The sequence below is a fragment of the Primulina eburnea genome, chromosome 4, assembly GCF_022965805.1.
Source record: "Primulina eburnea isolate SZY01 chromosome 4, ASM2296580v1, whole genome shotgun sequence".
Classification (NCBI taxonomy): domain Eukaryota; kingdom Viridiplantae; phylum Streptophyta; class Magnoliopsida; order Lamiales; family Gesneriaceae; genus Primulina; species Primulina eburnea.
The window spans coordinates 12,338,258-12,356,805 of NC_133104.1; the positions used below are offsets into that span (position 1 = coordinate 12,338,258).

The 18,548-nt window shown below is 40.1% G+C and overlaps 1 protein-coding gene across 1 annotated transcript; it reads left to right on the forward strand.

Moving 5' to 3' along the window:
- The first annotated feature begins 15,444 nt into the window (after positions 1 to 15,444).
- Positions 15,445 to 17,704, forward strand: LOC140829789 (putative pentatricopeptide repeat-containing protein At3g25060, mitochondrial). The gene has a single exon (XM_073193079.1). The coding sequence runs from the start codon at positions 15,593 to 15,595 to the stop codon at positions 17,390 to 17,392; it is 1,800 nt and encodes a 599-aa protein (XP_073049180.1). The 5' UTR covers positions 15,445 to 15,592; the 3' UTR covers positions 17,393 to 17,704.
- The last annotated feature ends 844 nt before the right edge of the window (positions 17,705 to 18,548 follow it).

Below are 18,548 nucleotides of genomic sequence, written 5' to 3' on the forward strand. Positions count from 1 at the left end.
CATTACTTGATTTTACTCAAGCTCAATAGTTTAATAATTATTTCTAATTGGACTCTACAAAGCCCAAAGTTATTTAATTAATTCAACACTTGAATTAATTTAATTATTTGGATTCTACTAGGCCCACTAGTGTTTAATTAATTTAACCATTGAATTAATTTAATTTAGTCCATAATAATGTTTATGAAAATCACAATTTTCAAATACATTATTTGTTTGGCCAACTTTTAATTTAAGAACATTTCCACAAATTAAAAGACATATCCCCCTTATAGAAGTCATACTTCTATTTTTCCTTTCGCTTGTAAACTCTTTATAAGCCGTTCAACACATTGAACTATTTTACTTCTCAACGGCATCTAGAAAGTTAACACTTGTTTGACCCTCAATGGTTTATTGATACAACTAGCCGTGGGTTCACATCTCCATGTGATTCGTACTAAACATGTCCTTATACGAGCATACCCCAATTGCTCCATTATTACTTATCAACTCCTTGATAACAAGAACGTCAGAACTCAAGTCTGATAGTACCCAACCAATCATGTTAAACTCCTAGCAGCATCGCTTACATAATTCCTTAGGTATCAAATGATAGTGCCTGCAAGAACCATTCAATTATGGTTAGCGTATAGTACGGTCCCTTCAACTCATATATCCCGACCGATTCGACAATCATTGGTATATCGAGAGTTGTCAATGAATCGATACTATGTGTCATGTCGTAGTTGCATTGATGGTGTAATCTAAGAAACCCCTTTCTTAATTACCACCATACTCTGTTCAGAGATTTCAAACTACATATAAATGAGATCACATAGGATATCAATGCCCGAAGGTAAGCGGTGGTCCCCGACTACAATGCATCGACTCCTATATGTTTCGACAAAACACCAAACCTTGCAACCTGATGACCTCATGGGAGTCGGTAAACAATTCAAAGTGCAATGCTAGCATATAGAGTCTCAATGTTGTCCTGGGTCATAAGGACTAATGGTGTACAACCATAAACCAGGACGTTTCCACTCGATAAGTTAGAACCACTTGGAAAGTCCTTTATGAAGGGTTGTTTAGTCCACTCTACAAGGAGCACCTATCTACATGCTCGGACATCACAATGTCCCCTACCAATGAAACATGCTACTCATATCGCAGATACTAGTCTCGAACTCGAGCGGCCTATATCCTTCTTAGTGGCGGCTGAATCGACTAGGAACTATTTAGAATATATAGTATTGCAAATATGAGTTTCATGATACTTATCATATGAGCATCTCATATTCTTTCTACTATTTGTATATTCAAAGACTTTATCTATGCAACTAGCATGATTATACAGATAAAGAAGTGCCAAAAAAATTATTTCAAATATTATTAAAATAAAGACTATTTATACATAGAGTTTCATTGTGAACACTCGGCCAACACTTGGCTCAACGTGCACCTACTCTAACAGCCAATCATACAGATGGGTAATCATACGATGATTGTACCGAACAACCCTCACTCATGATTTTCAAGTGGGTATCATTCATCGAGAAGAAAAATATGTGGTTGTGATTGTACGTGAATAGTCCTTACGACCCGGAACAACATTGAGGCTCTACATACTAGGATTGTGATTTGACTCGTTTATCGACTACGTGAGGATCACCAAGTGGCGAGGTTGAGTGCAATTATGAAATGTGTAGGAGGAAGTGAATTGTAGTCGGAGATTCACCGCTCACCTATAGGTGTGGATATCCTATGTAGTGCCCAAATTCAGTACACATATAACCCATGCATTTAATTAATTATTAAAGTATTTATTGAATTTTAAAATGAGTCTTAGTAGTGCATGATTTATTTAAATGCATTATTTTAAATTAATTATGTTAATGTGATGCACGTTAAAATATTTTTCGAGTTTCATGTCTCAGGCGATTATTTGAGACGGGATCGAGGAAAAGACCGGGGACGATTCTTGGCAATTTAAAAATGTGGTATTTTATTTTTAGTCAAGGATGGGGCAGTTTAATGATTTATTTAGTTTTAGCATTTTTTTATGACTAAATCATTTAGTTAGTAATTTTAAGAGTTTAAAACTTTTAAAATTTGTATTTTTGTGTGTTATTTGAATTAAGAAGTTTATTTAAAATTAGTGTGTATTTTACTTTAATTAGGGGAGACTTGTTAAGTTAGTGTTTTAATTGGTGACTAATTATTTAATTAAACATTATTTTAATCCCCTAATCTAGCCACACACACTACACGATTTTCACACTTTTACACACACCTGGAGCCGATCAAAACACGCACTCATATTTCATTCAGCTTTTATTATTTTTTAGAGAAGAAATATTAGGGTTCTTAGCCTAGAGTACAGCCGCCCCTTCCCTCTATAATTCCTAGCGAATTTTCGCTGGTTTTCTTCAAGAATTTTAGCACCACGGTTGACCCGGATCAAGCCTCACTCCGTTTCCGCTTCGGTATCATCGGTTCGGTATTTTTGAATATCAAAAAGCACGTATAATCATTTTTTTGCTGCATCGATCATGTCATATTATGTGTTGTGTTGTTTTATGCGTAAAAATATATGTGTGACGTTCGTCGTTTGAGCGAAAAATGGTTTGGATCAGTTTTGAAGAAATATTAGATCTGAAAACTCTTTTTTGCTGTCATTTTTAAAACTGCGATTTTTCAATCGTGATTCTGAGAAAACTTTCAACAATAAAATTGTATAACTTTTTGATACCTTCGATTTGACAATAAATTCAAAATATTTGGATAAAAATTGAGTGAGTTATGGCGCTTTTCGTGGGGCTGCTCAAACTGCGTTTTTCAGAAAATTATGTATTGATGCGTTCTTGGAGTTTAAATGTTGCAGGCTTCGTTGGGGATCGACGGGTGAACGTTGCTGTGTCTAGGTATGTTTAGCATGTTGTTGGGATGTATACTGAAGTGTCGTTTCACGTCGTTAGGCTCTTGGGAGAACGAGTAGCCATGTAAACCATTTTCTGTCAAAATTTTTGTTTAAGGATTTTTGAGTTATTTGGGATATGTGGTTGTTTTGGGGACAATCGTATAGGCTCGAGTCACTGATGTAGTATCCTAAGATGGCCTCGTGGTGTCGAATAATGATCTGTACAATCGATTCTAGACTGTTAATCAAAACCTGTTCAGAATTTTGGGATGTTGGCTTGTCCCGCAGGTACACGGACCCACGGACGGACCCTGGCACGGGGTCTGTGCCTTTGTTTTCTCCTTGATGCCATTTCTGCATGCCAACACGGACCCCCACACGGACCAGGGCACAAGGTCCGTGTCTTTGCTTTCCTTCGAAGTGTCAACCAACCGAGTCTACACGGACCCTTTGACGGACCCTGACACGGGGTCCGTGTCCCTTCCTTTTGTTGGTCCTTTCTTTGCGCACACACACGGACCCATACACGGACCCGGAACCGGGGTCCTGTACTACATATTTTGGGAAAAATGTAATGTTTACTTTGAGGTGTGTTGTTATGGTTTAGTGCAATGATTTATGAATTCGAGTCGTGGGAATTTTAGAATATCCTATGGAAATGAATGAAATCGCAATTAAGCATGATCAATACGTCTAAGCTATGCAAGTTAAGTATGTGAATTTATGTTAGTATGTGCAGCAACGGCCCCAAATCGAAGTCCAACGGATCCCTCAACCCAATGTAAGTATGTCGACGTGCAAGAAAATTACTTCCAAGTTTTTGAGGTATGCTAAATGTCTTGTGACCAATGTATGTATGGGGTTGGAAAGCGTTAAATAATGAACGGGGACCAACCCACCCCGTTAAAGCATGAACGGGTTTAGATCAGGATTGGAAAGCGTTAAATCATGAACGGTGACCAATCCACCCGTTAAATCAAGAACGGGGATCTCATGTATGTGGCATTGGGTTCGCCCCTGTCATTCCTGTACTGTGGTTTAGTCTGATCAGGTGAATTATGTTATGGGTCACTTGCTTTGAAACATCCTCTACGCAAAATAATGAAGTTCATGTATGCTTATGTATGTAAAAGTATGCAAGCATGTTTATGAAAGTTTTTACGTTATGGCACGTCTATTATATGTATGAATGTTCAAGCTTACTTCAAGTTCAAGTTTCAAGTATGTATGTTCTATTTTTAAGATGCATGTGGTTTTACTATGTATTATTCGTTATCCCCAGTTTATACGTGTTGAGTCTTTAGACTCACTAGACTTGATCGATGCAGGTGAGGATATTTATGAAGAGACAAGAGGTGGGGACCAAGGAACAGGCTCGGACTGAGTGGGAGGCTAAACCCGAGTACCGCCCATGTTTTTAAGTCTTTATGAAAATGTTCAAACACTTTTGTCGAGCTTTATTTTAGATCTTTCGTTGCGATAAGTTGAGACGTACATTTATTTTATCGAATTTTGAACGTTCATGTTTATTTAAGAAAATTTTTAATTTTTCCGCAAATTTTAAATAGTAAAAGTAAGGTACGTTACAGTTGGTATCAGAGCAGTGTTCTTGTAAAGGGTTATGCCTACTGTCAGTCGCAAGAAGCTCACGAAGTCACACCTCAAGTCTGTAAGTTTTAAGGTTTCAAATTTATGTTATGTAGTAAGCATTAATTTTTGATTTCAGCATGTGCATATTTTAAAGTTGTAGTACGTGCATCTTATGTCATTGATATCATGTTTATGCTTATTGGGTTTACATGTTGGGTAAATTGTTGGAACAGAAGGCCTCCTAGACATGTGGTTGACCATGAAGCAAGGGAAGAGGGCCAAGAGCCTCGAGGTGAAGAGAGGGCCAATCCTCCACCTCCACCTCCAGCCATGCAAGCACAGATGCTTGCAGGCATGACTCAGTTCTTCGCACAGTTTACGGGAGGGCGAGGCCTCGACCCGAGGCTGTGTATGAGAGATTTAGGAGGATGAGTTCTAAAGAGTTTTCGGGTACCACTGACCCGATGATAGCTGAGGGATGGATTAAGTCCATCGAGGTAATCTTTGATTTCATGGAGTTGACCGATGCAGACAGGGTTAGGTGTTCCACGTTCCTTCTGACAGGGGACGCTAGACTATGGTGGGAGAGTGCGTCAGTGGCAGTCAATTTGCAGGTGCTGCCTTGGAATGGGTTCAAAGAGGTTTTCTACTCAAAGTACTTCACTAAAGAAGTACGATCCAAGTTGACACGGGAATTCATGACGCTGCGACAGGGTGACAATAGTGTTGCAAAATTTTTTAGGAAGTTTGAGAGAGGGTGTCACTTCGTACCCCGCATTTCGAACGATGTCCAGGCAAATTTGAGGCATTTCATGGAGGGTTTGCGGCCGATCTTGCGCCGTGACGTCCGAGTTGCTAGTCCTACTACTTATGCAACTGCCTTGTCTAGAGCTTTGGTGGCAGAACATGATCAGCGGGATATCGATAACGACAGGCAGGGCAAGAGGCCCTATCAAGCCCCACAGCAGCCGCAGCAGCATAAAAAACGACCCCCATTCAAGAAGCCTTACCAAGGGCAGCAAGGGAAGAGGCCTTATCAGTGACCATCGAAAGGCAAGGGCCCTGTTCCTCAGCAGAAGGCGCCTCAGAGGCCGGGAGAGTGCCCGGTGTGCCCGAAGTGCAACCGCCAGCATCCCGGGCAGTGTTTGTATGGGTCAGGCAAGTGTTTCAAGTGTGGAGCTAGTGACCACATGCTAAAGGAGTGCCCTCAGTGGAAGCAGCCAACCCAGGGTAGAGTGTTCTCCATGCATGAACAGGAGGCAAACCCCGATACTACACTGTTAACCGGTAACTGGTTTAATTCAGTACAGTATTAAATTCTTGCCTTGCATGTTGAAATTTTATTTGGGATTATTAGTGTGATAGTGATATTTTGTGTGACTTGGGATATTAATTTTCTGCTATGTTGAGGTTAATGTTAGAATAGTGGGGATATAAGTCTTTTGTTGTGCTAACGTCCCTCAGGAAATATTTTTATCAAGAGGTTATCCACGAAGGCCCTGATAGATTCAGGGGCCACTCATTCATTCATTTCGGAGACCTTTGCTAATCATTTGGACATCAAGTCCATCGGCCTTGATGTGAATTATTCAGTGACAGTCCCATCAGGGGAAGAACCGGTAGCTACCAGCGTGGTCAGAGACATTGATCTAGAACTGCAGGGCCACCTGGTGTATGCAGACCTGATAATATTGCCGATGCCAGAGTTTGACATTATCTTGGGTATGGACTGGTTGACAAAGAACAGAGTTCTGATTGACTTTCAGAAGAGATCAGTGTTGTAGTGACCCGTTCCAGAATCACCTACTAGGCAAGAACTAAGCATGCAATTAACCTAATTAACAATAATCAGAGATAACAGCGGAAAAGTCAACAAAATAATGGTTATACAACCCAATCGAAGTCTAGAATAACTCCAAATAAAATACCCAATACAACCAAACGGAGTAATGGTGATTAAGAAGGTTTAAGGTGTAATTTTGACCGAGTCATGATCGGACGGACCGAAGAGGGTTCGGAAGCACCGAAGAGTTCGGACGATCCGAAGTGTAGTTCGGTGAATCCGATCATAGGTGTCGAGTGTTGATCGACACGTCATTTTTCCATGCATGTTCGGATGGTCCGAAGTGTATAATCGGAGGATCCGATCATGAGCTGTCAAGAGCCAATGGACACGTAGCGTTCGGACGTTCCGAAGTGTTGTTCGGAGGATCCGAACATGGCCTATAAATAGTGCTCGGATTTCTCATTTTTGACTTGCCAATTTCTTGAATTTTCTCTCATTTTGGAGAGTTTGGAAGGTTTCTAGGGTTAGTTGTTGGTCGAGCGATAGCCAAGAGCTGCCAGGAGTAGTAGCGTAGCGGCGCCTGAGTTACGAGGCAATCGACATCAAAGGGCTGTCGACGGACGAAGGTAAACCCTAAACCTTTGGTAGTACTAGGGAGTACTGGTTTTGCTAGTCGAGCATGGTAGTATTGATTGAGTATGCTTTTGATGCGTAGGCTTGTTCTAGACCTGATTAGCGGTGTTGCGTAAGGCTAGGCTTGCTGTGATAGAGGTACGAAAGTACTATCCGAGATATCCTGGTTGAGTATACATTCTTATATGTGTTGCATGATTATGTGGTGCATTGATATATGTCATATGATGCATGCTATTATGTCACGTTTATTACTGCACGTTGCATTTCATGTTGAGCCGTATCTTCTTTGAGATAGCCTTTACTGTTGAGCTGTATCTCTTTCGAGATAAGCTATATCTTGGGGCCGCTCAGCCCTGTCTTGTGGACGCATGGACACCGAGAGTACACAGTGGCCGACGGGTCGGGAGGGCTTCGGTGGTCCGGGACATTTTAGGTCCACGTCTGTCTTGTAGTGGATGCAGTGACCCAGAGGTGTACCGCGCGGCACTATCCACTTGGCGCCTCTAGACTGAGCATTGTTGAGATCCTTTTGTGACTCCTGTTTCTTGACTACCCCGGTATCATGATCATAGCATGTGCATTTCATATAGGTCTGTATACTCATACTTTTGTACTGGGCGTTCTTATCGCTCACGTCCTCGGTTTTGTTTATTCTTGGACACCCCATTCCCACGGGACAGGCCTCAGGTTGGACAGCTCAGGAGGAGCAGGAGGAGGACGTTGAGTAGCTGGTTGGTTTAGTTTATCGGTATTGTTTTGATTCGATATGGTTGTATTGGGTATTTTATTTGGAGTTATTCTAGACTTCGATTGGGTTGTATAACCATTATTTTGTTGACTTTTCCGCTGTTATCTCTGATTATTGTTAATTAGGTTAATTGCATGCTTAGTTCTTGCCTAGTAGGTGATTCTGGAACGGGTCACTACAAGTGTTGATCAGACCGGTGGGAATGGAGCAGTTCCTATTTGAGCCAGACAGATGGAGAATTTTCCCTCGCATGATCTCCTACATGCAGGCACGTAAACTTATTTCTAAAGGGTGTCAGGCCTTCGTTGCCAGCATCATTTCAGCACCTGAAGCACACGCTCCGTCTATATCAGACATACCAGTAGTCAGAGACTTCCCAGACGTCTTTCCTGACGACGTCACAGGTCTACCACCAGAGAGAGAGGTGGAATTCGCAATCGATCTTATGCCAGGTACAGTGTCAATCTCTAAAGTACCATACCGATTAGCTCCAGCTGAGATGTTAGAACTCAAACAGCAGATTCAGGAGCTTATCGACAAGGAATTCATCCGTCCCAGTTTATCGTCGTGGGGCGCACCAGTGCTTTTTTGGAAAAAGAAATATGGGAGCATGAGACTGTGCATCGATTACCGGGAGCTAAACAAGGTAACGATCAAGAATAAATACCCGCTTCCAAGGATCGAGGACTTGTTTGATCAGTTGCAGGGAGCCACGGTAATCTCTAAGATAGATCTTCGATCAGGTTATCACCAGCTGAAGGTGAAATATGCAGATGTGCATAAGACAGCCTTCAGGACCAGATATGGGCATTACGAGTTCTTAGTGATGCCGTTCGGACTGACGAATGCTCCAGCTTTTTTTATGGACCTCATGAACCGAGTATTTCAGCCTTACCTTGATCAGTTCGTCATAGTATTCATTGAAGATATTCTCATTTACTCGAAGAGCCATGAGGAGCATAGCCAACATTTGAGGACAGTGTTGCAGGTTTTTCAGGGTCGCAAGTTGTTTGCGAAGTTCAGTAAGTGCGAGTTTTGGTTGGAGAAGGTAGCGTTTTTGGGTCATATTATTTCTAGAAGTGGAATTGAGGTGGATCCAACCAAAGTAGCGGGAGTTAAGGATTGGGTTGAACCAAAGAATGCATCGGAAATCCGCAGTTTTCTGGGTTTAGCTGGTTACTACCGTAAGTTCATCCAAGGATTTTCATCAATAGCAGTGCCACTCACGTCACTGACCAAAAAGAATGCTAAGTTTGTGTGGAGTGATGAATGTCAGAAGAGCTTTGATACGTTGAAGCAAGCCCTTATTTCAGCGCCAATATTAGCCATGCCATCAGGGCAAGAGAATTTTGTGGTATACACCGATGCATCTAAGCTCGCTTTAGGCGTATTCTTGATGCAGCAGGGTCGGGTGATAGCTTATGCTTCCAGACAGTTAAAGGTGCATGAGAAGAATTATCCGACGCATGAATTAGAATTAGCCGCCGTCGTCTTTGCATTGAAGATTTGGAGACACTACTTGTACGACGAGAAGTGTCAGATATTCATGGATCACAAGAGTCTCAAGTATTTCTTCACACAGAAAGAACTGAATATGAAGCAGAGAAGGTGGTTGGAGTTAGTGAAAGACTACGACTGCGAGATTAGCTACCATCGGGGGAAAGCTAATGTAGTGGCAGATGCCTTGAGCCGGAAAGTTGCAGTCATAGCTCAGTTTTCAGTGCAGAGACCTCTTCAATCTGAGATTCAGAAGTTTGGTTTAGAATTTTATCGCAAGGGTAGAGCTCCGAAGCTGTCTAATCTGACAATCCAATCTTCCTTGCTAGACCGTATTCGTACAGGTCAGCCTTCAGATAAGCAGTTACAGAAATGGAGGCTGGAGGATGAAGACAAGGGCAGTGTGCTCTACACAGTGTCAGATGGTATTGTGAGGTACAGAGATAGAATGTGGGTGCCTAGTGTTGATTCGATCAGAGAGGATATTCTGACAGAGGCACACGCATCTCCGTATTCTGTTCACCCAGGAGGTACCAAGATGTATAAGGACCTACAGATTTTGTATTGGTGGCCAGGTATGAAGAGATACATATGCAGATTGGTGTCTAAATGCCTCACTTGTCAGCAGGTGAAGGCAGAGCATCAGAGGCCAGCAGAATTGGTTAAGCCACTCCCCATCCCAGAGTGGAAATGGGAGGATGTTACAATGGACTTTGTGGTTGGTCTGCCAAGGTCAGTCAGGGGATCCAATTTATTTGGGTTATAGTGGATCGACTCACGAAGTCTGCACACTTCTTGCCAGTGAAGACGACTTTCTCCGTGAAGCAGTATGCGGAGCTCTATATCAAGGAGATAGTCCGATTGCATGGAGTCCCAGTTTCTGTTGTGTCCGACAGGACCCAAGGTTTACATCGTTCTTTTGGAAGAGCTTACATACAGCCATGGGGACGAAATTTCTTTTCAGTACAGCTTTTCACCCGTAGACAGATGGCCAGTCTGAGCGAGTGATTCAGATTTTGGAAGATTTACTGCGGGCCTGAATGATCGATTTCCAGGGGACATGGGAATCAAATTTACCTCTAGTGGAGTTCATCTACAACAATAGTTTCCAATCATCGATAGGTATGGCTCCCTATGAGGCATTGTATGGAAGGAAGTGCAGATCACCGATTCATTGGGATGAAGTCGGTGAGAGAGCAGAACTTGGTCCAGAGATTGTTCAGCAGACTGCAGATGTGGTGGTCAATATTCGAGATAGAATGAAGACCGCCCAGAGTCGTCAAAAGAGCTATGCCGATAAGAGGAAAAGAGACCTCGAGTTTGTCGTAGGCGATCACGTTTTTGTAAAGATAGCGCCCATGAAGGGTGTTATGAGATTTGGGAAAAGAGGCAAGCTGAGTCCGAGGTTTATTGGACCGTTCGAGATTCTTGACAGAGTTGGGACACTAGCTTACCGTGTTGCCCTTCCGCAGAATCTGGCCGGGGTACACAATGTTTTCCACGTCTCGATGCTGAGTAAGTATCTATCTAATCCTTCGCATGTGTTGAGTTATGAGCCGTTGCAACTTGCTCCAGATCTGTCATATGGGGAAAGACCCGTCCAAATCCTAGACAGGCAGGAGCGGAGACTTCGAAACAAGGTGACTAAGCTAGTCAAAGTTCGGTGGCTAAAACAATCAGTGGAAGAGGCCACTTGGGAGTAAGAGGCAGACATGAGGATTCGCTACCCAGAGTAGTTCGGTAAGACTTAATTTCGAGGACGAAATTTTTATAAGTGAGGGAGGAACTGTAGTGCCCAAATTCAGTACACGTATAACCCATGCATTTAATTAATTATTAAAGTATTTATTCAATTTTAAAATGAGTCTTAGTAGTGCATGATTTATTTAAATACATTATTTTAATTAATTATGTTTATGTGATGCACGTTAAAATGTTTTTCGAGTTTCATGTCTAAGACGATTATTTGAGGCGGGATCGAGGAAAAGACCGGGGACGATTCTTGGCAATTTAAAAATGTGGTATTTTATTTTTAGTCAAGGATGGAGCAATTTAATGATTTATTTAGTTTTAGCATTTTTTTATGCCTAAATCATTTAGTTGGTAATTTTAAGAGTTTAAAACTTTTAAAATTTATATTTTTGTGTGTTATTTGAATTAAGAAGTTTATTTAAAATTAGTGTTTATTTTACTTTAATTAGGGGAGACTTGTTAAGTTAGTGTTTTAATTGGTGACTAATTATTTAATTAAGCATTATTTTAATCCCCTAATCTAGCCACACACACACACACTACACGATTTTCACACTTTTACACACACCTGGAGCCGATCAAAACACGCTCTCATATTTCATTCAGCTTTTATTATTTTTGAGAGGAGAAATATTAGGGTTCTTAGCCTAGAGTACAGCCGCCCCTTCCCTCTATAATTCCTAGCGAATTTTCGCTGGTTTTCTTCAAGAATTTTAGCGCCACGGTCGCCCCAGATCAAGCCTCACTCCGTCTCTGCTTCGGTATCGTCGGTTCGGTTTTTTTTAATATCAAAAGGCACGTATAATCTTTCTTTTGCGGCATCGATCATGTCATATTATGTGTTGCGTTGTTTTATGCGTAAAAATATATGTGTGATGTTCGTCGTTTGAACGAAAAATGGTTTGGATCAGTTTTGAAGAATTTTTAGATCTGAAAACTCCTTTTTGTTGTCATTTTTAAAACTGTGATTTTTCAATCATGATTCTGAGAAAACTTTCAACAATAAAATTGTAGAACTTTTTGATATCTTCAATTTGACAGGAAATTCGAAATATTTGGATAAACGTTGAGTGAGTTATGGCGTTTTTCGTGGGACTGCTCAAACTGCGTTTTTCAAAAATTATGTATTGATGCATTCTTGGAGTTTAAATGTTCAGGATTCGTTGGGGATCGACGGGTGAACGTTGCTGTGTCTAGGTATGTTTAGCATGTTGTTGGGATGTATATTGAGGTGTCGTTTCACGTCGTTAGGCTCTTGGGAGAACGAGTAGCCATGTAAACCATTTTCTGTCAAAATTTTTGTTTAAGGATTTTTGAGTTATTTGGGATATGTGGTTGTTTTGGGGAAAATCGTATAGGCTCGAGTCATTAATGTAGTGTCCTAAGATGGCCTCATGGTGTCGAATAATGATCTGTACAATCGAGTCTAGACTGTTAATCAAAACCTGTTCAGAATTTTTGGATGTTGGTTTGTCCCGCAAGTACACGGACCGGAGGACGGACCCTGGCACGGGTTCCTTGCCTTTGTTTTCTCCTTGATTCCATTTCTGCGTGCCAACACGGACCCCCACACGGACCAAGGCACGGGGTCCGTGCCTTTGCTTTCCTTCGAAGTGTCAACCAACCGAGTCTACACGGATCCTTTGATGGACCCTGACACAGGGTCCGTGTCCCTTCCTTTTGTTGGTCCTTTCTTTTGCGCACAGACACGGACCCATACATGGACCCGGACCCGGGGTCCGTGTACTTCATATTTTGGGAAAAAAGTAATGTTTACTTTGAGGTGTGATGTCATTGTTTAGTGCAATTATTTACAAAGTCGAGTCATGGGAATTTTAGAATATCCTAAGAAGTTGAATGAACTCGCAATTAAGCATGATCAATACGTCTAAGCTATGCAAGTTAAGTATGTGAATTCATGTTAGTATGTGCAGCAACGGCCCCAAATCGAAGTCCAACGGATCCCTCAACGCCATGTAAGTATGTCGACGTGCAAGAAAATTACTTTCAAGTTTTTGAGGTATGCTAAATGTTTTGTGACCAATGTATGTATGGGGTTGGAAAGCGTTAAATCATGAACGGGGACCAACCCACCCCGTTAAAGCATGAACGGGTTTAGATCAGGATTGGAAAGCATTAAATCATGAAAGGAGACCAATCCACCCGTTAAAGCATGAACATGGATCTCATGTATGTGGCAGTGGGTTCGTCCCTGTCATCCTAGTATTGTGGTTTAGACTGATCAGGCGAATTATGTTATGGGCCACTTGCTTTGAAACATCCTCTATGCAAATAATGTAGTTCATGTATGCTTATGTATGTACAAGTATGCAAGCATGTTTATGAAAGTTTTTACGTTATGGCACGTCTATGATATGTATGAATGTTCAAGCTTACTTCAAGTTCAAGTTTCAAGTATGTATGTTCTATTATTAAGTTGCATGTGGTTTTACTATGTATTATTCGTTATCCCCAGTTTATACGTGTTGAGTATTTAGACTCACTAGACTTGATCGATGCAGGTGAGGATGTTTATGAGGAGACAAGAGGTGGGGACCAAGAAGCAGACTTAGACTGAGTGGGAGGCTAAACCCGAGGACTGCCCATGTTTTTAAGTCTTTATGAAAATGTTCAAACACTTTTGTCGAGCTTTATTTTAGATCTTTCGTTGCGACAAGTTGAGACGTACAGTTATTTTATCGAATTTTGAACGTTCATGTTTATGTAATAAAATTTTTAATTTTTCCGCAAATTTTAAATAGTAAAAGTACAGTACGTTACATCTTATGTAATCTAACGAAATAATAGTATATTAAATCTCTTGCCAGAGTGTGAGATGTACATTAGGGAAAGAGTTCTCTAGTTGTGCATGCGATGACACTATGAATATTTCATAATTGTATCACATTGCTATCAAATTTAATATGCAACTCTCGATGAACCAATGGTTGCAGATTCGATCGGGATATAAGAGCTGAAGGGACTGTACTGTACGTTAATCATAAATGACTAGTTTTTGCAGGCCCTATCAGTTATACCTAGGGAATCGTAGGGAGATGCTACTAGAAGTTCTTACCATGATTCGGTGAATTTAATCAGAAATTAATTCTTGACATTCTCATGATCAAATGTTGATGCATGTAATGAGGCAAAGCCAATGAAGGAAGATGTCTTGAATCACAAAGAGTTGTGAATCCACGACTAGCTGTATCTCTGAACCATTGAGGGTCACAGAAGAACTAGATCATTTATTCTCGTTGAGAGAACAAATTCAAGGAGTTGAATTTATATAAAATTATAATATATTAAATTCAAGGAGTTGAATTTATGATAATTAAATTTTGAGAAAATAAATTTCAATGAATTGAATTTATGAAATAGTAAATTAAAGAAGTTGAATTTATGATATTTAAAATTTGGAAAGAATAAATTCAAGTAGTTGAAATTATAAAATTTGTGGATTTAATTATTAAACTAAAAAGTGGGGTTTATTAAATATTAAATTAAATATAGTGATAAGTATTTTATTGGGCTTATAGGAGTACAAGTCCAACATACTAAATAATTAAAGTTCATAATGGACTTAGATATAATTAATTATACTTGTTAGACTAGTCTAATTAATTAATCAAGTCTATTAATGTTAATTATGAAACCTAAATCTTGAATTATGGAAATTAGGTCATGGCTTTTGTTTTAAGGTAATGAAGTCATAACCCTAGCCTCCAAGAAACATAGATTTTCGAAAATCCTCCTCCACACCTCTCCAATAATTCGGCCATCCTCAAGAAAAAAAAAAGGATTGAGCGGTCTCTCGAATATTTCTTCTCCATAGAAAAACTTCTTCTAATTTTCTAATGGAAGTTAGAACAGGAACAAGTAATCCGGTCGTAGACCTGATTCGAAGATTAAAGAAGGAGAATCAAAGAACATACGTAGGGAATTACAACAAGAGCTATATCCGCTAATATTAGAGTAGTTGGTGCCGAGTGAGAAAGCCGAATTATGTGCTGTGTACAAAGGACCAGAGCTAAGTTGGGAATTAGGCTACCAGAAGGTGCTACTGGAAAGTGGTGAAATGGTTTCGTAATGAAAAGGCACATGCTCAAAGGTATTCCTCCACCTGATCACCAGATGTAAAGAACTTATGGTCAGGGAATGGATGGTTAAAGTGTCACACATATACGGGAAAGAGAACCGAGCGGCTGATTACTTGACAATGGAAACACTTAAATATGAAAGAAGAACGAGAATAATCCAAGAAACCCTGTTAGGCTCAAAGAAATAATGGAGAAAAATATGCATGGAATAAGCTTGTGCTGAAGAGTTCCGAACAATTATTTATTTTATGATCTGACTGTCCCTCAAATATATCCTAAGAAAAAAGAAAGGATACAACAATTTGAAATTTTAAAATATATTAAAAATAAATCCAAATTATAAGAGCATCTTTTAAGCACAATTTAAATCAATATTTGAAATAGGAAAATATATATATATGCCTATTAGTCTTACTTACCAAATTTTACTTCTATCGACAAATAAAATTATTCTTCACTTCATTCTTGATCATTTCATCATTTGCCCTCCAATCTATATTTTTATTGAGCGTGTAGCTAAGTATCATGGTTTCGATGGTTAGTGGCAACACATAGCTGCAGCGGCGACTTTATTCTACCAAATGCTTGTGGGCAAATGGATTCTTGAGGACCTTAAGGCGTTGCTGCTGACCTGTAAAGACAGAGCTTGCGTTTCCAAGATCCACGGCGTGCTGATTACGTCTGGGCTCTTCAGCAATAGATTTTCGGCAGCCCAACTAATATCTACATATGCCCGAGTGGGCGATGTATATCTAGCCCACAAGCTATTTGACAGCTTGCCGAAACGAGGTATAGAATCTTCGAATGCATTGATCGTTGCGTATTCTCGTGAAAATTTACAACAAGAAGTCGTAAGTTTGTATAAAGCAATGGGTTTCAAAGGAGTTAAGCCCGACAGCTCGACCTTTACAATGGCTATCAAAGCCTGCACCGGATTGATGGACTTGGAGTTGGGTGATAAAATCTGGAGACGAGCGGTGGATTGTGGATATGAGCATGATGTATTTGTAGGATCGTCTGTCATGAATCTGTATGCCAAGTGCGGGAAAATGGACGAGGCGACATGCGTGTTTGAGAGGATGAGGAGAAAGGATGTTGTTTCTTGGTGCACGATGATCACTGGGTTTGTCAAGATTGGGAAAGTAAATGAAGCTTTGAATACCTACAGAAGGATGTGCCAAGAGGGATTCGAAGGTGACAGGGTAGTCATGTTGGCCCTGATACAGGTTTGTTCAAATATTGAAGACTTGAAAATGGCTTCCTCTTTGCATGGCTATATGATTAGGAGAGATTTCCCTATGGATGTAATGGTACAGACTAGCCTTGTGGACATGTACGCCAAGAATGGAGAGATGGGCATTGCCTGTACTCTATTTAGATCCATGAATTGTCAGAATATTGTTTCTTGGAGTACTTTAATCTCTGGGTATGCACAAAACGGACTTTCAAGGAATGCACTTGAATCGATAATTGAGATGCAAAGTTGTGGCTTTGAGCCAGACTTGGTTTCACTCGTTGGTGCACTTCTTGCTTGTTCTCAAATTGGGTTCCTGATATTTGGTAGGGCGATACATGGATATATTGTTAAAAGAGTTGATGTAAATAAAATTCTTGTTACATCTCTAGTTGATATGTATGCAAAATGTGGAGCGCTTTCCTCTGCTCGTATTTTATTTGACAGGATGAGTTCGAGGGATGTGATATTGTGGAATACCATCATTACTAGTTATGGGAATCATGGACATGGGGAGGAGGCTCTCTCACTTTTCCATCAAATGATAAAGACAAATACAAAACCAGATCATGCGACATTTGCATCTCTTCTCTCCGCATTGAGTCACGCGGGATTAGTTGAGGAAGGGAAGCACTTGTTTGATATCATGATCGAAGAATTCAAAGTTCAACCAACTGAAAAACATCTTGTTTGTTTAATTGATCTTTTGGCTCGAGCCGGCCAAGTTGAGGTTGCTTGGAAATTGATAGACTCCATGGCCTGTGACCCAGTGATTGCTATTTGGGTAGCACTCCTATCTGGTTGCCTCAATCATAAGAAGTTTTTTGTCGGAGAGTTCGTTGCCAAGAAGGTTCTTGAGCTAAATCCAGACAGTCCTGGAATATATTCCCTTGTTTCAAATTTCTTTTCTGCAGCAAGAAAGTGGGATGATGTAGCCAAGTTAAGAAAGCTCATGAAAATGGAAGGAATGAAGAAAGAACCTGGTTACAGTGTAGTAGAGGTGAGTGGGGTATTTCATTCTTTTCTCGCGGAAAGTAAGTGCAACCCTCGATATCAACAGATTTTGGGAGTTTTAGAGGAAATGGAGATTGAGATGAGAGCTATGGGATATGTTCCAAAAACAGAATTTGTGTCGCATAATATCTAACAAAAGTTTGAAATGCTGCAATTACATTGAGACTCCCTGTTGCTTTTGGGATTTTTAACAATAAGCTAGGACCAGATTGGTGATAACATAGAACCTCAGAGTTTGTGGAGACTGACATCAAGTTATAAAGTTCATCTCCATTGCAGGGAAGAGAAATAACTCTAAGGGGAGCAGAAGAGATCCCATCACTTCCACAATGGATGTTGTTCTTGTAATGACTACTTGTAAAGAAACCAGTTATATTGGTAGATAAATTACGTTAGAAGGTGCCAGAGTAGGTGTACGACTCGGCTTCTGTTTATGTAAAATATTCTTTATTGGGCAAACTTGCTTTTACTCCCCATTCTCATTCTCAACTTTCTCCTCACTCCACATCCCCTTATTTCTTTGTTTAAACTCCCCAGCTTTTTAAAATTTTTCAAAAACATCCTTAATTCATTGATTTTGGTACATGGCATTGTTATACCTATTGAGCATGTTCTTAAAGACATATAGCCTAAAGACATACCGCTAAGCAAAGTTTCCAGCCTATATATCATGATTAAATAATCGATTTTTTTTAAAGCTCATCATGCTTCTGTATAATAAATTAAATCTTTTACCTCTTTGACCAAAGTGCCACCAGGTTATATCCACCGTATTTTATAGACTTCTCCTCACAGTCTAACCACACAGTCGCAACAGATGATTACCGACGCAGATCCCTTTAGCAGCACTTCGCACAACTATAATTCGTTTCCTACCTTAGGGTGTACAATAAAAGATAAAATTTTGAAAATAATACATGAGAGGGGCTAGAGAAAGGGCTTTAATTTATTCAAATACAAATATTTATCATTACATCGTAACCTCCCGTAGAAGACGAGAAACTTATCAGTAGCTGAACTTACAAAACACATAAACTTAGAAAGATGAATATTACAATATTTTGAAAGAAATTGAAGGAAAAGTTCGATGATCCCAACGTTCTTCTTCTTGCCTTATTTATAGAAGGCTCTCTCGGATTTGAAATTTAGATTTCAAATCTTGATTAACCTTTACAGCTTGCAAATGGACCACTTTCTGTGGTGGTTGAATGGTCCCTCCATTATTCTTGATATGTTCCTTTCTAGATCATTAATTTAGCAATGGCTTGCTCTTCTGACTTTATATACTG